Below are 21,564 nucleotides of genomic sequence, written 5' to 3' on the forward strand. Positions count from 1 at the left end.
GTGTGTCAGAGGTGCTAACAGGCTGGAGACGAGCGGGACGCTCAGGTCAGAAAACAGGTCCCCAGCAGGCCTGAGGTCAGACCCACACTGCTGAAACTGGTTTAAGACCAGAGAGTGGATCATGTGAAGACACCGTAGGGTTCTTCCAGTAGACCAGGTCAGAAACCAGCTCTCCCAGTCCCAGAATCCGTCTGTGGCTGTCTTCACCGGTTAAGTTCTGAAGTCTGAATCCATCCATCAGCTTTGTGTGTCCACGCAGACCTGTGGACATCAGATGCGAGTCGCTTCAGCCCGAACTGTAAAACAGCCTGCAACCAGTTCTAAGACCAAGTCCAAAACCAGTCTCAGGATCATGGAGACAGTTTGTAACAAGGTCCAGATCTCCTGAAGACACTGACTGAACCCTCAGAGGAACTGTGAACTCTGTCCATCATCAGGCACTGATCCAGATCTGGATGTCTTCTTTTCAGACCTAAACGTGACGGAGTCGACCGGCGACTGTGTGTTTGTGAAATGCAGCCATCTGACGCTCAGAGGATTTAATCATTACTCACAGCGTACTGCTCATATTGTAGCAGCTCAGGAGGCCCCACCAACACAAACACAGCACACACACACTACTGAACCTGGATACACAGACTGGACATGAGAGGAGGCGACCAATCAGAACAAAGAGGACGATCAGCTGATTGAAATGAAGGTCCAATCTGTGATAAACCCACTGTAAGAAGTTTGAAAATGAACCGTCTTTGTTCATGTAGACATGACACCCTTTGTGTGCAGAGAATTCAGTTAGCATGCTAACTTGATAGCCTTGTGTAATCCCACTGTGAGCCACTAGGTGGAGCACTGAGTCAGTACATCAGCTCAGCTTCTACTTCCTGCTGCTCCCTGGTGGAGCGGAGGCTCCGCTCCACAGACCAGGTCCCTGCTGTGGAGGATAGAAACTCTGCTGCTCTCACGTCTTTACTTCCTACGCTCTGAAACGTCCTCGGCTTCAAACGCACCGCTCTGCTTTCATCTTCACACACTGAGCCGTCTGTTACTGAAGCCTCACACAGACACACATTCATACAAACATGCTGTTATTCTCCTCTTTAAATCTGCTGCTCACACACACACACTCTCTCTCTCAGTGTATAAGCCCAGTCAGTCAGTTCACAGGGTTTAGGACCAGGCACACGGATTTGTACACAGTGTGTGTGTTGACTTTGCATCCATCACTTGACCCTTAGACTTGCACTTGAAGCCTGTTCACACACACACACACAGAATTTCACACATTCCTGAGGTGTCTGGGACACCTGACAGATGCTGATTGGCTGTTATGGTCTCATTATTTACAGGTGGAGAACAGAAGCAGGACTAAAGCACGGACCCTAAGAAAATAAAAACCTGATCTGATCAACAGAAGCCGAGCACACTGAAGCACAGAGCCGCAGAGTGTGGGACTTTTCTTCTGTAAACTTTTGGTCAGTTAAACCTTTGAGGGTATTTTCTACCTCTGTGCACTCAGTCATCATGTTTCTCACCCTCTCAGGGCTGCTCTCCTCACACCCGTCCCGGGCTTCCCCTCGCTGTCCCTCTCCAGCCGCGGGGGATCTGTCGGTCCCCTGGCGCTCTGCCTCCTCCTCCATCCGGTCTGGCCGGCGTCCCGGAGCTCACCGCCGGGCTGCGCGCCTCCCAGGGCCGCGGTGTGCAGAGTTAGGATCCAGCAGGTGCAGAGGCTGAGCAGAGAGAGCCGCATGTTCCGATCACAGAGAGACGGTGAGAGGACAGGATCAGACACCGGGACGCAGCATCACTCTGTGAGAGGTTCAGCGTCACTGTGACGGTCGGAAATCCGACTGATGGAAACCTTCCAGACAAGCTGACCACACGCGCGCTCCAGGCTTCACGTCAGCCAATAGGTGACGAGGAGCGCGGCGGAGCAGCCAATCAGAGACAAGTGGTGAAAGAAGGAGGAGAGGAGTTAAAAGGATTTAATTAAATAAAACGTCATTAATCATGTTTCACTGTTACGTAAAACTCTTTAAAATGTTGTGACCACATGAAACGTGGACGTCTCTTCATCTTTGATTAGTTTTCAAGTTTTATTATTATAGTCCTTACTTCCGGTTGTCCTAAAAGAACGTGTGTGGGTCATAGTTATTTATTTGTATTATTTAATTAATAGAGTGGACTTTTCTAATGAATTGATTAACTATCAATCCTTATTAATAATAATAATCGATGGATCAATTTATTTATGTTTGTTTGGCTTTTGTTTTGAAAAGTGCGGCCGGAAACAGTTGTTGTTCTTGTTGCTAACTTGAAGCTAACCATCTCATCAGTTGCAGTTAACGATCAGCGGGTCAATAAATCGGTTCTCCTGCGGGGTTTCAGAACATTTGGACCCGTTTTAACGAACTGTTCCGGTTGAGCCGCTAGCTGGCGCTGTTAGCATAAACACAGGACTGAGCGCGGAGTGCGGCGGTAACTCAGGCAGCGAGGGTTAGCTAGCTGGTTGGCTAGCTGTCCGGATAACCCAGCAGAATGGATCTGTTCGACGATCTGCCAGAACCGACCCAGACCTCCGGTAAGAGGGGTTAAATTAACTGTTACTGTGCTAAAGGCTGCATGCTAGCAGCCGTCTGAGCTTCGGGTCTCCTGACAGAGGGCGCTGCTTTGAATGGGCTAACGTTAGCAGTGATGCAGCTGCACAAACATCCACGTTACCACGTAGAGATCGATGGGTTAGAACGTGACTGAGAGTAGTTCCGTCTTTTCGTGTCACATTCAATAACACCTGAATATGTGTGTGTGCTCTGTTCTGTCGGTTTATAGATGACATCAGTTTTGATTATGTTGGTCTGGTGTGTTTTTCTTCAGGTCCGGTCTCAGCACAGGACACCGAAGAAGAAGAAGGAGAGGAGAACAGATTAAAACGCAAACGAGAGGATGCAGAGAGCCACTCTGACAAACGACTGGAGGAGGTGGAGGAGGAGGTGGAGGAGGAGGAGGAGCGGGTGGAGATGAAGAAAGTTTGTAAAGAAGGTTTTCAACTGTTACACCACAATGTCTGTTTGCTTCTTTTCCTTGGTCTAAGCTCTCACACGCTGAGTCAATGGAAATGGGACATGCAGGGGGGCTGGATTCACACTGTGTGTGTCCTGCAGGTCTTCCTGTGCTCAAAGGCTACGTGGCGGCACGGCGAGGTGAGCGGGAGGAGATGCAAGACGCTCACGTGCTGCTGCCCGACATGAGCAGCTGCCTGGCGGCGCTGCCAGGAAATGTGTAAGACGTCCACCAGCTGACGCCTGCTCTCAGAAATCTGTGAGGAGCTCTGTGGAAGTCGTCTCTCTGATGTGTCTCTGCGTCCTGCAGGTCTCGGGTCTCGTACTTTGCTGTGTTCGATGGTCACGGTGGAGCGCGAGCCTCTCGATTCGCAGCCGAACATCTGCACCACACTCTGGCTAAGAAGTTCCCCGGCGGTGAGTTTCAGTGCAGAGTCAGGAGGTGAGACGGAGACGGCGCGCTTCATGGCCGGTTGTTTGTTTCAGGAGACGTTGAAAATGTGGACAAGCTGATTAAAAAATGTCTCCTAGACACATTCCGACAGACAGATGAAGACTTCCTGAAGAAAGCGTCCAGCCAGTAAGACCTGAAGTCAGACTCATGTGTAATCTGTTCTGGTGAAATGTGGACATGTGTCAGAACTTCACTGATCCTCTGAACAGGAAGCCGGCGTGGAAGGACGGCTCCACGGCCACCTGCATGCTGGTTGTGGACGACATGGTGTACGTGGCCAACCTGGGAGACAGCCGGGTGAGTCTCTGTCCTCTGGAGGACAGCTGATCAGCCAGGGGGGGCACAGTGATCCTGCTTCACACTCAGAGGGCTTTGACTGTGTGTCTGTGTGTGTGTCTGTGTGTGTGTCTGTGTGTGTGTCTGTGTGTGTCTGTGTGTCTGTGTGTGTGTCTGTGTGTGTGTGTTTGTCTGTGTGCAGGCGGTGTTGTGTCGCATGGAGGCAGCAGCAGACGGACAGAAGCGGGCCGTGACTCTGGCTCTCAGTAAGGAACACAACCCGACCATCTATGAGGAGCGGATGAGGATCCAGAGAGCAGGAGGCACCGTCAGGTCCACACCTCCACTCCACCTCTCTCACAGCCTCACTCCTCCGGAGACGGAGATCCAGTCTGTCTGTGTCTGTGTCCAAAGCTGACGCGACTTTCCGTCTGTGGGTTCTTGCAGAGACGGCCGGGTCCTCGGTGTCCTTGAGGTGTCTCGTTCTATCGGGGACGGTCAGTACAAACGCTGTGGAGTCATTTCCACCCCCGACCTGAGGAGGTGTCAACTCACAGCCAATGACAGGCAAGACCAGAGACCCTCACTGCTGTCTGTCTGTGTCCATCCGCTGCAGGAAACCATGTGACTCATGTCATGTGACTGAGAGTCAAAAGTGGCTTCGCACCTTGTCCATTCAAAGTCCGGTTCTTTCACAGGGTCTGGCTCTGATGGTATTCAGCCTTCATAAGCTGGTGTCCTCTCTCTGCAGGTTCATCATCCTGGCCTGTGATGGGTTGTTCAAAGTGTTCTCAGCTGATGAAGCTGTAAAGTTCGTCCTCAGCGTCCTGCAGGTGTGTCTCTGTCCTCAATCCACAGAAAATCAGTCGGAATCAGAAATTCATGCACTCACTTCATCCTGTTGGATTTTCTGACTGTGTCCTCTTCCTCCTCCTCCTTCTGCTCCTCTTCCTCCTCCTCCTCCTCCTGCTCCTCCTCCTGCTCCTCTTCCTCCTCCTGCTCCTCCTCCTCCTCCTCCTGCTCCTCTTCCTCCTCCTGCTCCTCCTGCAGGAGGGCGCTGTGGAGCAGCGGTCAGAGCTGACAGAGGAGGAGCTGCGCTTTGACGCTGCCTGTCAGCAGCTGGCCAGCGAGGCGGTGAGACGAGGCTGCGCCGACAACGTCACTGTGATCCTGGTTTCTACTGACTTCTGAACGCGTCATCTTCATCACCATCATCATCATTTTCATCATCATCTTTAATCGCCTGCTTGTTCTTTCACCTGTTTTCCAATAAAATCCTTTTCTTAAGTTGCTGTCAGTGATTCGTCTCTTTGCAGTGTTTGCTTTCCCTTCCCAAAACTTTATTGACAGTGACTGACAGAACACAGTGACGTCACACTTCTGCCACAGCTGACAGTGGTTAAAGGATGTGCGTCAGTTCTCTACGTGATGTTATTGGTGGAGCTCCGTGGGTGCAGTTCCCCTCCCCGCCGTCACGTGTCGCTGTTTCCCGCTGTTTGGATCTGAGCCAGCCGACCCGGATCTGAGGCGGAACCTGTCGGCTAGCAACAAGTGAAACAGCAGCAGGATGCGGGGACAGCTGTTAGTCTGAAAACAGCGCAAACACCGTCAGTGCGCGTTTTATTCAAACCTAAAGACATGCGCGACCGGCAGGAGCGCGTGCACGACCTGGGCCCGATCAGTCCGGCGTGAAAGGATCGATCAGGCGCGTGTCAGCAGGCTGAGGCCGGTTTACCTCTGAGATATGAATCATCCCACAACAGATGCTGCAGCTGAGCTAACAGGCTAACGGCTAACAGCATGGAGAGGCTTCAATAAACTCGATCAGCTGCTGGACCTGACACACCAACAGAAGGACGCCATGGACTCCCTGCTGGACTTTGAGGAGTGTGTCCAAGACTCACCCGAGTTCAGGTGCGCGCACACACAGACACACATACACACACAGGTTTGTCTAAACTGCGCATGTGCAGTAGTCCTGATGATGGTTCGTTTGTTTTATTCAGACTGAATCTGGATCAGTTTGAGACGGATGTTTCTCTGCTGGAGACTCAGCTGGAGAAGGTACAAACACTGATACCACTGCTAACACTGCTACAGCTAACACTGCTACTACAGCTAACACTGCTACAGCTAACACTGCTACTACAGCTAACACTGCTACTACTGCTAACACTGCTACAGCTAACACTGCTACTACAGCTAACACTGCTACTACTGCTAACACTGATACCACTGCTAACACTGCTACAGCTAACACTGCTACTACTGCTAACACTGATACCACTGCTAACACTGCTACAGCTAACACTGCTACAGCTAACACTGCTACTACTGCTAACACTGATACCACTGCTAACACTGCTACAGCTAACACTGATACAGCTAACACTGCTACTACTGCTAACACTGATACCACTGCTAACACTGATACTACAGCTAACACTGCTACAGCTAACACTGATACTACAGCTAACACTGATACTACTGCTAACACTGCTACAGCTAACACTGATACTACAGCTAACACTGATACTACTGCTAACACTGATACTACAGCTAACACTGATACCACTGCTAACACTGCTACAGCTAATACTGATACTACTGCTAACATTGCTACAGCTAACACTGATACTACAGCTAACACTGATACTACTGCTAACACTGATACCACTGCTAACACTGATACTACAGCTAACACTGATACTACTGCTAACACTGATACCACTGCTAACACTGCTACAGCTAATACTGATACTACTGCTAACATTGCTACAGCTAACACTGCTACTACTGCTAACACTGCTACTCCAAATACTGCTCTGCTGCTAGTATTACTATGACTCGCCCCGCCCCTCTCCTTCTATACTATCAGTGCTGCTGGTGATACCATTACAGTAATACTATGCTCCTGCAGCTGTACTCATACTGATGTCAGTGCTACAGCCACAGTAACTAATACTGCTGCTACACCTACTGCTGTATTGTTCAGCTGCTGCTTCTGCCACAAACACTACTGCTGTGTTTACAACCAGCTAACTCTACAGCTACTGTTACTACCTCCTCCCACCACTTTGGCCGTTAGCCTGTCCTTCTGTAGATGCTGTAACTAACAGCTCTTCATTACTGGGTCTCTCTCTCTTTGACCGATCAGGTGATGAAGCTGAGCGGGAAGATGGTGGAGGCGGGACAAGCGTACAGTGCAGCCAATCAGCTGTTCCTGAGCAGCCTGGCTGAGCTCTCCACATTCCACAAGAGGGACGCCATCATCACAGTATGTAGCTACGCAATGCTAATGCTAACTGTCATGATGTCAAAGGTACTGTAGCAGTGAGCTGTTTCTGAGGGCCAGCGGAGGGAAACGAAGGCAGCAGCAGTGACCTCATGTTTCTGTGTTTCCGGCTGACTTCCTGTTTGCTTCCTCTCAGAGCTGCCTGAACCAGTTCGACCAGGGTCTGCAGGAGATGGTCAGCTTCCACACAGTGAGTCCTGCCAGTCCCGCCTGATGCTTGGACACATTATCCTTTCAGAAGCAGCGTCTCATCCTGTCGTGTCTTTTGTCTTCAGATGTTGTTTGATCAGACGCAGAGAGCCATCAGTCAGCAGCTCACCAACCTGTGCACACAGTGAGTTACACACAGACACACACACATTCAGTGGATATAATGCTGTGATGATGATGAAGCAGTGTTTGTGTCTCTGAGGTTCCTGCCTCAGCTTGCAGAGACCAGGAAGGAGTTTCTGCGGATCGGGGAGGACCTGGAGTCAGCGGCGGCGAAGAATGCTCAGGCTCCACGACACAAAGCGGCCGACGCCGAGCGGGCGAGCCACCTGTTGCTCGCCACGCGCAAATGCTACCAGCACTTTGCCCTGGATTACTGCCTGCAGGTATTAAGATTAAAAAACCCTATTATTTGCCCCACATGGGGAAACTGCATGACATCAGGACACACCGGATGCACAGCTGGAGGATGAAGGTGTCGCTCACACATGTTTCGTGTTACAGCTCAACACCTTCAAGACACAGCAGAGGGTCGACATCTTGAACTCAGTGAGTGACCTTTGGTGGCTTAAAGGAGCAGTTCCCACATGTTACTAGAGTGAGTGTGCCGCCAGCACTGTTTAATGCTGGGCGCGTGGTCTCCTCTGTCTTCAGGTCTTCTCCTTCGTCCACGCTCAGTTCACCTTCTTCCATCAGGGCTTTGACCTGCTCAGAGACCTGGAGCCCACCATGAAGACCATGGCAGTGCAGGTCCTGACCTCTGACCCCTCTCTGTCTTCTTTGTGCTGTGCCCTCAGTGTGGACTGACAGGTGTTTCTGTGTCTGCCCCTCAGTTGTCACAGCTGTCGGCAGAGTGTGCAGCCAAAAGGAAGGAGCTGGAGAACAAACACCTGCTGGTCCAGCAGAGGGTGAGGAGCACTCAGCTTTTCATTCCTCTCAGAACGCCTAGACGAGACATTAATTAATCTGTGTGTGTGTCTGTCTGTGCATTCAGGATGCCTCAGGTGAGCCGATCGTCAGCCCGTGTCCCGGGAGTGATGACGTCATCCAGGGTTACCTGTTCAAACGCTCCAGGAGGAAGTCTAAAACCTGGAAGAGGTGCAGCAGACGCACTTTTCATCCTCATCCTGTCACCATGGTAACGCTGCTTCACTAACAGTCCAACCCTGTTTCAGGTGCTGGTTTACCATCAGAGACAACCAGCTCATCTACAGGAAGTCTCACAAGGTGAGCTCTTCATGATGTTTAATGGCTTAATGCCACAACATTACAGCCAGCAGGGCTGATGTAAGCAGGTAAACAGACAAACCAGAAGCTTTACTTCAGTGTCACTTTGATACATTGAAACCTCTTTAATTAAACCCACAGACGGGTTTAGTCGGGGCTCAGAGCCACAACATAAAGTTCTTATTGAATTAACGAGCATGGTTGCTGCTGCAGGAGGACGCCATGGTTCTGTTTGAGGACCTGCGACTGTGTGCCGTCAAATCTCTGGAGAACACCGAGCGACGTTTCTGCTTCGAGCTGCTCTCCGTCCAGAAGTAAGTCACATGATCATTCACAGAATCACAGGATGACCAGGTGCATGAAGTGAACTGTGTGTGTCTCAGGTGCTGTGCTCTGCAGGCGGACTCGGAGCAGCTGAAGCAGACCTGGCTCAGCGCTCTGCAGGGCAGCATCGACCTGGCCTACAGAGAGAGAGACAGTCAGGCCACACAGGTGTGTCACACCACTGTCATGGCGGCTAGCTTAGCACAGTTTTAGTACAGGCTAAACAGGTGAGGAGTAACGTGTTAATCCATGAAGGTAACAGGTCACCTTTAGAAGGAGCTGTGCTACAGTGTAACAGTAATTACAAGCTTTATGCTAAGCTAACCCCTGCTCACCTCTGTTTACTTTTAGCTGTCTGTGTAAGTTAAGAAGGTCTTGTGGCTAACAGCACTGTGATGAATTAGCTCGAGCTAACCGTGCTGACCTAAGATAAAAACATTTCCATCTCTGCGTGCCTCTATTCCAGCCTAAAGAGCCCCCGTCTCTCCTGTGTGGCGGGGACGCCTCTCCGGGCCCCCCCACTCGGAGGCCGGCGGTGCTAGGCGTGGCCCTGAGTGGCCCCGGAAACCAGCGGTGCTGTGACTGTGGAGAGGAGGAGCCTCGCTGGGCCTCCATTAACCTGGGGGTCACCATGTGCATCGAGTGCTCCGGAATACACCGGTGCGTCCCACCTGTCTCAGTGATGGTGGATAAACGTCTCATCATCAAACCTTAAAGTAACACAGTGTGTGTCTGTCTGCAGGAGTCTGGGTGTTCACCTGTCCAAGGTGCGCTCTCTCACTCTGGACTCGTGGGAGGCCGAACAGCTGAAGGTAATGAACACAGCAGAGACGACACAGAGCATGTCTGTTATCATTGACTGATGGGACAACGTCTTCTTCTTCAGCTGCTCTGTGTTTTGGGAAATGATGTCATGAACCGGATCTACGAGGCTCGATGTTCAGAGGAGGGACGAGTCAAACCCAGAGCCGACAGCCCGCGGTACAGTGGCTCCCAGAATACCTGTAACCATAACCGACTGTTATTTACTGATCAGCTGATCGGGCTGACAGACATGTTTCTGCTTTCAGCGCGGAGAAGGCGGCGTGGATCAAAGAGAAATACGTGGAGAAGAGATATGTGCAGAGCGGCGGCTCGGGCGAAGCTCGTAAGTCTGATGACCAGCAGACGTGACAGCTCTCTGATACAAAGTTATATTTGAGGCGTCTCTTTGTCCTTCAGAGCGTCAGAAGGACGAGGCCAGGCTGCAGCTGTACCGGGCCTCTTTGGATGGAGACCTTGTCACCATGGCAGCAGCGTTGGCGAAGGGGGCGGAGGTCAACGGGAGCATCGGGGAGGAGGGTGGACGCACGGCGCTTATTGGAGCAGCAGTCGGGGTGGGGAAGAATATAACGAATCAAAAACATGTTTTTATGCATATTATCAATAATTAATGATCAATATCTTTATTAATAATCACAGACATGGTCTGTTTCTACTTCCCTGTTTGACCTGACGGTGGCAGTGTGTTCTTGTGTTTCTCACCGCTGCCTGCAGGGGTCGCTGTTGGCCTGCGAGTTCCTTCTACAGAACGGCGCTAACGTCAACTACAGAGACCAGAGAGGGCAGGGCGCTCTGCACGCTGCCGCCACCGCTGGACACACAGGGTAAATACACCCACAGTCACGTCACCTGTCTGCACCAGGAAGTGACATCAACACCGCTGATTGTGATTGGCCCACTGCAGGCAGGTGTGTCTGCTGCTGAAGAGGGGAGCCAATCAGTATGCTGTGGATGAGAGAGGACAGGACCCACTGGCCATCGCCATGGAAACAGCCCACGCTGACATCGTCACACTGTGAGTTGGAGAACATTGTGAATGTGTATGAAACTGATTATTTGACACTAATGATTATTGATCAATGTCTCAGACTGCGAATGGCCCGCATGAACGAGGAGATGAGGGATTCAGAGGGCGTCTTTGGAGCTGTGGGTGAGTTAACGTCCTCTTTCTGACGTGTCACTGAACCATGAATGCACCACCGGCACACTCTTCATCACAGGGAGGTGTCATGACCTGACCTCCCTGATGACCTCTGCTGCTCAGGAAGTACACCTGATGTGTCTGCTGTCGTTCTCAGGAGACGACGAGACGTTTCAGGACATCTTCCGCGACTTCAGCAACATGGCGTCACATGACCCTGAGAAGCTGAGCAGGCGGCAGTTCAGCTGGGGAGGAGAGATGAAGGAGGAGGAGGGGGAGGCTGAGGAGGAAGAGGAGAAGTGATGAAGAGCCAGCACAGTGTTTAAAGATGTCAGAGCGACCGGAGCTCCTCTATGTTACCATGGTAACTTCATAGTAGTTAACTGACAGCTGATGACGTGTAGTGCAGTTTGTGTGGGTCACACACTGATGACATCATATTCAGAGTTAGTCTCAGGGAATCGGCAGGACGTCTCGGTGTTCATGTTGTGGAGGAAGCAGGAGCTGGAGGCGGTCACCTGACCTGTTACAGTATTCAGCTCAGCTGTGTTACAGCCGGCTCCCCCTGCTGGTGTGTTTACGTCCATCAGCCTGTCTCTGTCTCAGGTTTCAGTCTGTTTCACACCAGGAGCGGGCCTGGACCCTAACACGGCTCTAAAGGTTACAGTCACCCTCACATGACGCCGAGCACGTCTTGTTTAATCTAGGAGTACCTTTGTTTCTAAGATGAACTAAAACCTGTCAGAGAAAATATGTCGTCTTTAAAAAGTAAAACCTGGGAACCCTGTTTGACGGGTTTATTCTGCAGAAAGTCCACGTCCTGGAGGCTTTGAACGCACCATAAACCACGTCAGACTGAATCCCGTTCAGATCTGAATCCTGACTGGATGTGATCTTCATTACCAGTCTCATGATTAATGGTTCTGTTGGTCTAACTGATCTGATCCTGAGGGTTCACATGTTTGTTCCTGAATCTGATTTCAAACAGTCTCACCATCCTCACGCACCAATAAAGGATATATATATACCCTTTATTTATAAAGGGTATATATATATATATATATATACCCATATATACACGTGTATATATGGGTATATATATATATATATACACGTGTATATATATATATATATATATACGTGTATATATACGTATATATGTGTGTATATATACATATATATATATATATACATATACGTATATATATATACATATATATATATATATATACATATATACACATATACATATATATATATACACATATACATATATATATATACACATATACATATATATATATATACATATACATATATATATATAAGAAGTATCTAACTGTCTTTACCTCCTGTGATGAAGCTAAAATATCATTTTAAGACCAGAACAGGACAAACATTTAAAGATAACACGATGTAAAAACATCCAACCTGGCGTCAGGCAGAGTTCCTACTAAAACTGTTCATAAAGGGAAATTTAGAGTGTAGCTGCTGAAATGTTACATTATCGTATTTCAAGTTTTTAACAGTTTAATGACTGAAGTGGACCAGCAGGGGTCAGCACGGAGCAGAGTGCCTCTGAGCCCTGCTGCCTTCAGGGTCAGTGGGATGTGTTGGCTGTTACTGCTGTGATGCTGCTGCTTAATAAACCACTCGCCATGCTGACAGCCGCCTGCTCTGTGTTCAGAAAACAACCCAGTGATGACACCGACGGGAAGAGGAGACACTTTAATCACACTTATTATAAAAGGACTTTGCTGGTCTGCTGGGGGTTTAACTGTGACGTCACTGAAACCTGTTGTGAAAACTTCCAAATGTGAATATGTCTGCAGTGACATACTTCAGTTTAGTCTCTGAGGCTGATGGTGTTCAACTGTCCCACACTGGTCACACCCTAACCTCTCAGTCTCCCTTCTTTTTCTTCTTCTCGCTCTTCTTCTGCGTCTCCTCCTCCTCTTCTGTTTTTCTCTTCGGCCTCTCCTCCACCTGCTCCATGGTGTCCCACACCTCGTCCTCCTCCTCCCCCTCCTCCTTCACCTCCTGTGACACCCCCTCCGCCGCCCCCGTCCCTTCCTGCAGGTCTCGGCTGGCCAGCAGCAGGCAGTTGAGGCGGGACTTGAGGTAGACTTTGTGCTGCAGCTTGCGGTCCTCCAGGCTGTGGATGCGCAGGAAGCGGTCCAGGCCGCAGGACGCCAGCAGGGGCTGAGAGGAGTGGCACTGCAGGCTCCGCACGCCCCCCGCCAGCCCCTTCAGACAGCCTCGCACCAGCCCCTTCCTCAGGTCCAGCACGGCGATCTGACCGTGGGTGTTTCCCACCACCACCGAGGTGCCAGAGGCCGGCAGGGACAGGGTGGTGAGCGGGTACTCGCCGTACTCGGCCTCCAGGACAGGGCGGCGCTGAGGAGTGGACGGGTCAAACACGTGGACCTGAAACAGTCAAACACAGATTTAACCCATTAACATCATTTACAGCAGATTCGTGTCATGTGACCCCGTGTTGACATTTTGCTTTATCAATGCCCCTTCAGTACTGATGTATTGATCAAACATATAAACCACACAGGGAACAGGTTTTGGGTCTGCTCTGTCTCCTGCTGTTTACACTACAAATGTTAGCATTGTGGCTAACAGGACGGCTCTGCTTTAATCTGCTGCTATCCGAGCTGTCCTTATTTTGGTCAGATTGATAATCCGTGTTTATAATCCAGCTCCTCTGGATTATGACAGAATCCAGTAACACGGACCGTTTTCCCGGTCTGTACACACCTGGTGGTAGCCTGTGCAGGTGACCACTTTGTCTGAGTCCGGGATGAAGGCCATGTCTCTGACCCAGTGTGGCCGCCGCAGATCCAGCCAGTCGTCTCGCAGGTTCTTCGCGGTGAACACCGGCTTCTCGGGTCTCTCCAGGTCCCAGATCTTCAGGCCGTTTTCCTTCCCACCAGTGGCCACTTTGTGCTGGTGTAGCGGGCTCTGTCTCATCCTGCACACGTTCTTCCCTGCGTCCAGCTGCGTGGCGGGCTCCGCGCTGTCCTCCTTCCACACCCGCACCGTCCCGCACTCCACGCAGGTGATGAGCGAGGAGCCGTTCAGCGCCGCCAGCCCGGTGAAGCAGCCCTCCGAGGGCTCTCCGCAGCGCCGGGCCTCGGTGAAGGCCCCCTTCTCGACGCTGAAGGTCTTCACGGTTCCGTCCACAGAGCCCACCAGCAGCTCGCTCTCCGCCGGGTCTCCCCAGCACAGCGCGCGGACCTCCTGGTCGCGGCTCAGGTGGCTCGTGTTGCAGAAGTTAAAGGCCTGTTTCCGGGACAGACTGACCCCCTTCAGGATGCCAGTCTCTGAGCCCAGCCACACGGAGCACTGTCGGCTCTGCTCCCCCATCACACCGGACTCTAATCCACAGACAACTGGACTCAAAACGGATCTTCAGCTGCTTCTGGTCTGGAAAACACGCGTGGCCTCTGCGTGATCGTCGCAGAATAATGACGTCACTGAGTATTTTTTGTATAAACTTTGTTGAACAATCAGACAAAAGGTAATTAAGTAATACACGGTCACCAGAAATACAACAAAACGTGTCATCAACACAATGATGACATAAAACTAAATAAATAGTCCTGGGACATTTTAAAGGTGCTGGTACGTCATCACAACGCGTCCTATTCTTCGCGCATGCGCTATATCACCAGAGTCGCACCATTTTGCTTCTGGGGGTTAGTAACAGCAGCTAGCTGTTGGTGTTCGCTTTCAGGGGCTTCGTCAGTTCGTTAACTTTGTGTTTCCCGCTTCGTTTCTGTGTCTGAGTGAACAGAGAGCTGCCCCCGCCCTCAGATCCGAACTAGAATCTTTCTGCGTCGGAGAAATGGACGGAGAAGAGGACGAGTTCATGTCCGGCAACCGCTCCGGTAGTAGTTCGGCTTTGTTTCCTATGTAACCAACAAGCTAACATGCTAATAACAACCAGCGCCTTGTGTCTGTATACTGAGTGTTAGTGTGGTTACTGTACGCGTGTAACTCCGGGTGTTCGGTTTACGGACCGGCTGGTTAGCTTACTGCTCTGTGGCTGTGACACATGAAGGTTTTGGTGTCAGTCAGGTTCCAGGAAATGTGTCCCAGTTTAGCTCCATCAGCGGCGAGCAGACAGACCCGGTTACATATATATATATGTACTTATTAGATGGAAATGTTTACATTAAATCAGTGTGGTTAAAACTAGAGGATGTGTTTGATGGCTGCCTGCGGAGGATTTGCTGAAGAAGCTGAATTTATTTTAGAAATTTATTTTATTATTTATTTATTTTGAAATTTAATTGAAGGCTGGAATTAAATCTGAACATCAGGGAGACGCACATCACAGTTGTTTTTTTATTTACGTTGCCATGCCAACAGTCCACTGATGTCTTCAAAGGAGTAAAAGCAAAAAGCATTCCAAAACTCTTTCAAAAGTGTGACGGTGTGGCGGGGGCGTGGCCTCGAAGTTGACCATTCGCCATTACAAAGGAACTCTGTATTTTCTGCAGTACCACCAGTACTGCAGAAAATACACCAGTGCTGGTTGTGTCCAGCATCAGCTACAGACCTGGTTGAACCTGTCGGTGTGTGTTGCTGATGTCTTGTATGTTCTGCAGATGATGGAGGCGGCACTCCAGTTCAGGACGAACATCCAGCATCAGATGGCGAGGAGGAGAGGAGTGACGGGCGTCAGTCTGAGGTCAGATTGTTGTTAAATTCTCTTCATAACGGCCACTTTCAACTCGCTACTCATAAATATATACAGGTATTATGTGTACTTGTTTATCTTGTTTACTGTTTGTCTCAACAGGATGAGGGCAGCAATGATGAGGATGCCTCCCATGCCATGGAGACCGGTGGGGCAGCCAATGGTTCTGACAACGAGGACCACCGCGGGGCAGCCAGTGACTCAGAGGGTGAGGGCCCCAGGGGCCGCGATGAAGATGACAAAAGTGACTCTGAGACGGAGGCTCCACGGCCTGCAGACAGCGATGAGGACTCTCCAGTCAAACGGAGGATGAGTGCATCTGACAACGAGGAGGAGGAAGACTCACCGGAAAAACGCAGGATGAGCACGTCCGACAACGAGGGGTCATCGTCAGTCAAACGCGCAGCATCGGACAACGAGGACGGGGACGGATCGTCTCCGCCAAAGCGCAGGAGCATCAGCTCAGATGTGGATGAGGACAAGCCCAAAGCAGCAGGAGACAGCGACTCGGAGAACGAGGATGCCAAACCAGACCGGCGCTCCAATGGAGACAGTGACTCTGACACAGAGACTCCTGCCAAACGCAAGGCAGCACAGATAGACTCTGACGAGGAGAAACAGGAGGAGGAGGGAGGAGGGAGGAAGTGGAATGCTGTGATGCATTCTGACAGTGAGGAGGAGGAGGGCGGAGGCGGAAGGAAGGCTGCAGCAGGAAGTGATGGAGAGCAGCACGACGAGGAGGAGAGGCGGCAGAGAGACGACAGTGACGAGGAAGACGAGAAACCAGGTACTGACCCAGTGTTCCCACAGACCAGGAGGCAGTCTGTGGTGTCGTGGTGTTGTGATGGTCGGTGGAGTCGGTTTGTGCAGGAAGTAGGATTCAAACGGGTGTTGATTGTGTGGTGGTCGCCACACAGGAGCTGCCAAACATTCCAAATTTAAAATATCGTTGTAACACAAAAGTCACGCTCGGTTTAAATGCCGCTGTGGCAGTAACATCATCATTCTGTGTTTACAGTGAAGAGGAAGAAGGCCATCCTGTCTGACAGTGAGGACGAAGATGAGGAGAAGCCAGATAAACCAGGTAACACCCACAATTCAGCAGAGATGCTTTTAACGGTCAGGGCTGTTTGGATTATCTGGTCCCCTTTGTGTTCAGAAACTGCTCCGTAAATCATTGTTCAGACCGTCCTCACAGAAAAACTAAATGTTAGATGTATCGGTGCAGTATTCTTCTTCCGGTGCGCTGCTGAAATGGATCAGAGCTGAAAACGGTAAAATATTTCAACAGAAACCAGGTCTTCACCAGCTGGATATTGGAATGGATGTGCATCTTTAATTCAGAAAAGCCTTGATGGAGATGTTGAACTCTAAGAGCTCACACCCCGGAGGCAGATCATCATCATGTGGGTTCAGATGGTTCTGTAAAAGGACCTCACAGATCATGGTCATGGTGACCTCCTGTTCTCTGACACATTTACCTGCATGGCGTCCGGCTGTGCTCTGACCCCAGCCTGACGGGGTCAGCTCTGCAGGATGCATACACCCTCGTCCTCATGCTTTTGCTCAACCTGTGTGTGTGTGTTTGAGCAGTGAAGAGGAGTCGGGCGGTGTCGGATGACGAGAACTCGGACAGCGACAGCGCCCCCGGTGGTCCTGATAAGAGTTTGGCGGCCAAACTGAGAGAACTGGGCTCGGACAGCGGGAGCGAGGATGACGAGAGGTCAAAGGCGGCAGCGGGGAAGAAAGATGAGAAGGCGCTGTTCGGCAGTGACAGCGAGTCTGGAGACGAGGAGGAGTGAGTACTGTGGTCCCAGTTTAACCCTTTAAACCCGCTTCAGCCGTGACCTTTAACCTCTGTGTGTGTCTGTTGCAGGAAAATGATCGCAGACATCTTCGGAGAGTCTGGAGACGAGGAGGAAGAAGAGTTCACGGTAAGCTTCCTCTGTCTGTATACTAGACGGCAGGTGTCGTCAGCTTGGCCTCACAGCCGGTGTCGTCCTGCAGGGCTTCAACCAGGAGGACCTGGAGGACAAGAAGGAGACCAAGGAGAGGCAGCAGCAGCAGATGGAGTACTCTGACTCTGATGAGGGCATCGACCGCAGTGGCCAGGAGTACGTCTCCCCTACAGTGCTGTCATTTGTAACGTCTAGCTGTCATGTATTATAACGCGTGTGTGTGTGTTCAGCACCAGCTTCATGTCCGACTTCGACATCATGCTCGCTAAGAGAAAAGCCATGAACAGCAAGCGGAGGAGGCACCGCGACGGAGGGACGTTCATCAGCGACGCCGACGACGTGGTCAACGCCATGATCACCAAGATGAACGAGGCCGCAGAGGTCTGGCCGCCCTTCAGAATAAAAGCCCTGCATAACTCCTGCAGCCTGTAACCTCCCTGTGTTTCTGTGACAGGAGGACAGGACTCTGAACAGTCAGAAGAAACCGGCCCTGAAGAAGCTCACCCTGCTGCCGCAGGTCGTCATGCACCTGAAGAAGTAAGAGAGTGTGACTGTCGCTCCTCATGTCGGAGGCCTCTGGACCAGAGGTGGATCACATGATCCATCACCTTTTGCTGTTTGTCCCTCAGACAGGACTTGAAGGATACGTTCATCGACAGCGGAGTGATGTCGGCCATCAAAGAGTGGATCAGCCCTCTTCCAGACAAATCGCTTCCTGCTCTGAGGATCAGAGAGGAGCTGCTCAGGATCCTGCAGGAGGTGAGCGCCGCGCTGAGCGGAGTCTGTGAACTGTTCCCTGTTTGAGCCTGTGTTTCCTGCTGCAGCTGCCCAGTGTGAGCCAGGAGACCCTGAAGCACAGCGGGATTGGCCGAGCCGTCATGTTCCTCTACAAACATCCCAAAGAGTCCCGATGCAACAAAGACCTGGCTCTGAAGCTCATCAGTAAGGACGTCTATTTCTGAACATTCTGGAGGTCAAGCTGTCACTGCAGCTGCTGTCTGTGCCTGTAGAGGGCGGCACTGACCCATCTGTCTTGTCTTCAGACGAGTGGTCGCGGCCGATCTTTGGTTTGACGTCCAACTATAAAGGGATGACGAGGGAGGAGCGGCAGCAGCGAGACCTGGACCAGCAGATGCCCCAGAGACGGAGGCTCAGGTAACCGAACGGTCCAGCACCTGCTGTCTGTGTCTTCCAGCTGTCTGTTGTCCAGTCAGGCTGATCACTGGTCTCTTTGTGTCCAGAGGGTTCTGGCTCACTCTTCTTCTTTCTGCTCTGAGTTTGTTGAGTCCGTGTAGTCGTGTCCTTCTGTCCTGGTCCTGTTTTGTTGGTTGTCTCCTTTTGTGGTCACTTGTTGGACGTCCGAACTAGAACAGTCCCTCCTGAGTACCTGTTCAGCTCCTGTCAGCCTGGAAGAAGGGACGATGCCTCAGCTGTTTATATATGTTTGTAGGACGTGATTCACTCATGAACCCCCCGTAGATCTGCTCTTTGTCTTCGTCCTCCCTCCTCATCATCACCTCTTCTGTTCCTTTCAGCCTTTTTTATTGTGAGTCTGTCCCAATATCACACCTCAGTCACCAGTAACAGTTATTGAATGTTCAGAGTGATCAGAGATCAGTCCCTTCATGCTGTTCGTTCTGATCTTCGGTTACATTTTACAGGCGGGTTTGACATAAACGTGGTTTTTAGGAAGCTGTTAGCAGTCGATCCTCCGTCTGACAGCAGCGGGCTGAAGTCTGAGGTTTGGGACACGCTCAGGTTTTCTTCTTTCACTCCTTCATCTGCTCATTTCATCTCTCCTCCTCCTCCCCCCACCTCATCCCCCTCCTCCCCCAGTCAGCCTCAGAAGGTGGAGAGGGCGGAGGAACCCGACGTCTTCTCTCCACCAACCAGGTTCAGTCCTAAAGCTGCATGGTGTCACTGCGAGTCGGACAGAACTTCTTTAACCTCTGCCTGCAGCCGCTGTTCAGGGCAAGCTTGACACGGCTCTGTTTAAAGATGACGGAGTTCTGATGTAGAGGATTTACATTAAAAACACTGCACCCATTGATCTGCATGTGGACAGATCCATCAGAGAGACCAGCAGTAGCTGCAGCAGCAGAGGGGTTAAACAGAGCCGTCCTCCTTCTGGTGCTGTGCCAGGTCTTACTGTGTGTGTCCTGATAGTTTGGGACGTCAGGACGGACGTCCTCCACAGCTGGGACACAGGTCCACCTGTGGAGGGTCTCAGGCGCTGACTAACCTGCTGTGAGGTGCAGATAACCGCATGCAGACTCGGCTGCTGCCGGTCGGGGTGACGCGGCCTCATTTCATTCTGCTCTGTCTGCAGTTCTGGAGGGCTGACGCCTCGGAGGGACCTGGAGAAGCAGCTGACCGGAGAGGAGAAGTAAGCTGCCATCAGAACATGAACAGAGACTTGGAGCTCTGCAGTCTCTCTCCTCTCATTCTTTCTAACTGAGAACCGTCTCCTTCCCTGCAGAGCTCTGCGGCCCGGTGACCCCGGGTTCTGTGCCAGGGCTCGGGTGCCGACGCCCTCCAACAAAGACTACGTGGTGCGACCCAAGTGGAATGTCGAGGGCGACTCCAGCAGGGTGAGTGACATGTCTGAGCCTTCACAAGAGCAGCGGGGTTCAGAGGTCCAAGTCATCATAGACACAGTCGGGTTCTAATTTATTGGAGCCATGTGCTGGTGGTGGTTACCTGCCGTCAGGAGCTGAGCTGTGATTGGTCCTCTGCAGAGCGGCTGTAAGAAAGCCATCAGCCTGCTGGAGAAGCACAAGCGGCGCTTCGCCGAGCAGAAGAAAATGCAGCGGCCGCAGGGAGCCGTGAAGATCAGCATAGAGGGCAACAGAATGCCCCTGTAGCTCCTGCTGCTGGCCTGCAGGGGGCAGTAAGTCTGCATGGTGTGGGCCGGCCTGCTGACAGCTGCTGTCCTCTGATAACCAGAGCTGTGCTGATGAAGGCTGCAGGAAACCCTCCTCCAGGAGGCAGCTTCAGCTCGTGAAGGAGGATTTTCTGCAGTCTGAGACCAGACCAGAGCCCGTCCTGCCGCTCTGTGTCTTTAACCCTCGCATTACCCGATCAGTATGAACACAAACCTCGGGTTAATGGTTCTGTAATCGGTCCTGACACTCACCTGTGTCCTGTTATTGATCATTTGCATCTGTAGTGATGTCACACATTGAGCTGCCGTCTTATGTGAGGTTGTGGATTTTGTCCTAGCATGAGGACTGAAGCACGTCACGGTAACACACACCGTGTCCTCGGACGGGCGCTCCTGTCCGTGTCCTCGGACGGGCGCTCCTGTCCGTGTCCTGTGTCATTAATGTGTGTTTCCTCCTGCAGGGTCCGATGAAGAAGGGCATGTCCCGCGTGGATAAACAGATGCGTCGGTTCGCTGACATCCGCCGCCTCACCAAGACGGGTCATGCTGTTAAAATCAGTGTGGAAGGAAACCGGATGCCGCTCTGAGCCGCTGTTTTTTAGCCTGATAGGATTTTCCTCTTTTTCTTTTTAATGTTTTTGTTGTTCCCAGTTTGTCCTGCTCAGGTCGTCCGTGCCTCGCTGCAGGACCGAGGTCACAGCAGCCAGGACGCCTGCACTGAACAGATCCAAACAATGAAACACCTGCTGCCAATGTGGCCAGTCAGCCGAGTCCGTGATGTCTCCAACAGTAGCTCAGGTTAGCCATGTTAGCCATGTTAGCTGTACCTTCTGACCGGCTGAATCATCACTGTTAATCAATTATCAGCTGTGTTTACAGTGATTGATGTTTTTGATCAAGTTAAAAAAAGAATAGTTGCATCTTAAGACGAGCTGCTAGCGTCGTGTCAGCAGCACCGGCTGCAACATGCTGGAAGTGTTGGCGCTGACCTGGAGGTCAGGAGAACCTAACAGGGCCGTCATGGCTGCCAAGTGTCTCTGATGTGAGGGTGTGTGTACTCTGCTCCTTGTTGTCCCTCTGGGCTCCTGTAGTGACCGTACAGATGTGTGTACAGGCCGACTGCTGTTTGGATCAGGACTTTTTCTTAATAAAGAATTAACAGAAACTCAGGTGAGCCCTCGTTCCTCTGCCTCCATCTCTGCT

At 51.3% G+C, this 21,564-nt stretch overlaps 4 protein-coding genes across 8 annotated transcripts; 3 read left to right on the plus strand and 1 right to left on the minus strand.

Moving 5' to 3' along the window:
• Positions 1-2,289: 2,289 nt before the first annotated feature.
• Positions 2,290-5,038, plus strand: LOC114444909 (integrin-linked kinase-associated serine/threonine phosphatase 2C-like). Of its 3 annotated transcripts, none has more exons than XM_028419800.1 (10): positions 2,290-2,578; positions 2,872-3,036; positions 3,159-3,276; positions 3,367-3,473; positions 3,543-3,636; positions 3,720-3,807; positions 3,989-4,119; positions 4,234-4,353; positions 4,538-4,619; positions 4,837-5,038. In XM_028419800.1, exons 1-10 carry the CDS (start codon positions 2,536-2,538, stop codon positions 4,975-4,977), a joined length of 1,089 nt encoding a protein of 362 aa, XP_028275601.1. In that variant the 5' UTR covers positions 2,290-2,535; the 3' UTR covers positions 4,978-5,038. The 3 variants fall into 3 exon arrangements, with proteins under 3 accessions (XP_028275601.1, XP_028275605.1, XP_028275604.1); XM_028419804.1 differs by having other exon boundaries at positions 3,588-3,636; XM_028419803.1 differs by having other exon boundaries at positions 2,872-3,027.
• Positions 5,039-5,276: 238 nt separating this feature from the next.
• LOC114444894 (arf-GAP with coiled-coil, ANK repeat and PH domain-containing protein 2-like) lies at positions 5,277-11,816 on the plus strand. The gene is made up of 22 exons (XM_028419784.1): positions 5,277-5,700; positions 5,793-5,850; positions 6,944-7,063; positions 7,218-7,271; positions 7,357-7,415; positions 7,494-7,677; positions 7,796-7,840; positions 7,946-8,041; positions 8,125-8,199; positions 8,286-8,389; positions 8,467-8,518; positions 8,732-8,832; positions 8,902-9,010; positions 9,309-9,502; positions 9,585-9,654; positions 9,729-9,823; positions 9,913-9,989; positions 10,064-10,218; positions 10,379-10,488; positions 10,569-10,679; positions 10,753-10,814; positions 10,963-11,816. The coding sequence occupies exons 1-22, from the start codon at positions 5,648-5,650 to the stop codon at positions 11,106-11,108; spliced, it is 2,130 nt and encodes a 709-aa protein (XP_028275585.1). The 5' UTR covers positions 5,277-5,647; the 3' UTR covers positions 11,109-11,816.
• Positions 11,817-12,526: 710 nt separating this feature from the next.
• On the minus strand, positions 12,527-14,288 carry LOC114444908 (WD repeat-containing protein 74-like). Its single transcript, XM_028419799.1, has 2 exons — positions 13,572-14,288; positions 12,527-13,232 (listed from the first exon to the last, which is right to left on the minus strand). Exons 1-2 carry the CDS (start codon positions 14,178-14,180, stop codon positions 12,708-12,710), a joined length of 1,134 nt encoding a protein of 377 aa, XP_028275600.1. The 5' UTR covers positions 14,181-14,288; the 3' UTR covers positions 12,527-12,707.
• Positions 14,289-14,482: 194 nt separating this feature from the next.
• Positions 14,483-21,530, plus strand: LOC114444891 (protein IWS1 homolog). 3 transcript variants are annotated; one of them, XM_028419778.1, is made up of 17 exons: positions 14,483-14,704; positions 15,428-15,510; positions 15,622-16,306; positions 16,538-16,603; positions 17,113-17,317; positions 17,396-17,453; positions 17,527-17,633; positions 17,708-17,858; positions 17,932-18,014; positions 18,107-18,236; positions 18,302-18,419; positions 18,521-18,632; positions 19,314-19,370; positions 19,807-19,863; positions 19,957-20,068; positions 20,216-20,367; positions 20,823-20,951. In XM_028419778.1, the coding sequence occupies exons 1-16, from the start codon at positions 14,662-14,664 to the stop codon at positions 20,339-20,341; spliced, it is 2,193 nt and encodes a 730-aa protein (XP_028275579.1). In that variant the 5' UTR covers positions 14,483-14,661; the 3' UTR covers positions 20,342-20,367; positions 20,823-20,951. The 3 variants fall into 3 exon arrangements, with proteins under 3 accessions (XP_028275579.1, XP_028275578.1, XP_028275580.1); XM_028419777.1 differs by lacking the exon at positions 20,216-20,367 and having other exon boundaries at positions 20,823-21,530; XM_028419779.1 differs by lacking the exons at positions 19,314-19,370; positions 20,216-20,367 and having other exon boundaries at positions 20,823-21,530.
• Positions 21,531-21,564: the final 34 nt, after the last annotated feature.

This window comes from Parambassis ranga, chromosome 13, assembly GCF_900634625.1.
Source record: "Parambassis ranga chromosome 13, fParRan2.1, whole genome shotgun sequence".
NCBI lineage: Eukaryota > Metazoa > Chordata > Actinopteri > Ambassidae > Parambassis > Parambassis ranga.

What these genes read in the sequence shown, in the direction of transcription:
- LOC114444909 (XM_028419800.1), top strand. Translation starts at nt 2,536, where the DNA reads ATGGATCTGTTCGACGATCTGCCAGAACCGACCCAGACCTCCG. An exon ending in GAAGAAAGTTTGTAAAGAAG is followed by an intron (nt 3,037 to 3,158) that starts GTTTTCAACTGT and finishes TGTGTCCTGCAG; the next exon opens with GTCTTCCTGTGCTCAAAGGC. An exon ending in GGCTAAGAAGTTCCCCGGCG is followed by an intron (nt 3,474 to 3,542) that starts GTGAGTTTCAGT and finishes TGTTTGTTTCAG; the next exon opens with GAGACGTTGAAAATGTGGAC.
- LOC114444894 (XM_028419784.1), top strand. Translation starts at nt 5,648, where the DNA reads ATGGACTCCCTGCTGGACTTTGAGGAGTGTGTCCAAGACTCACCCGAG. An exon ending in AGAGGGACGCCATCATCACA is followed by an intron (nt 7,064 to 7,217) that starts GTATGTAGCTAC and finishes GCTTCCTCTCAG; the next exon opens with AGCTGCCTGAACCAGTTCGA. An exon ending in TCTACAGGAAGTCTCACAAG is followed by an intron (nt 8,519 to 8,731) that starts GTGAGCTCTTCA and finishes TTGCTGCTGCAG; the next exon opens with GAGGACGCCATGGTTCTGTT.
- LOC114444908 (XM_028419799.1), bottom strand. Translation starts at nt 14,180, where the DNA reads ATGGGGGAGCAGAGCCGACAGTGCTCCGTGTGGCTGGGCTCAGAGACT. An exon ending in CCTGCACAGGCTACCACCAG is followed by an intron (nt 13,233 to 13,571) that starts GTGTGTACAGAC and finishes TGACTGTTTCAG; the next exon opens with GTCCACGTGTTTGACCCGTC.
- LOC114444891 (XM_028419777.1), top strand. Translation starts at nt 14,662, where the DNA reads ATGGACGGAGAAGAGGACGAGTTCATGTCCGGCAACCGCTCCG. An exon ending in AGGAGGAAGAAGAGTTCACG is followed by an intron (nt 17,454 to 17,526) that starts GTAAGCTTCCTC and finishes GTCGTCCTGCAG; the next exon opens with GGCTTCAACCAGGAGGACCT. An exon ending in CCTGGCTCTGAAGCTCATCA is followed by an intron (nt 18,420 to 18,520) that starts GTAAGGACGTCT and finishes TCTTGTCTTCAG; the next exon opens with ACGAGTGGTCGCGGCCGATC.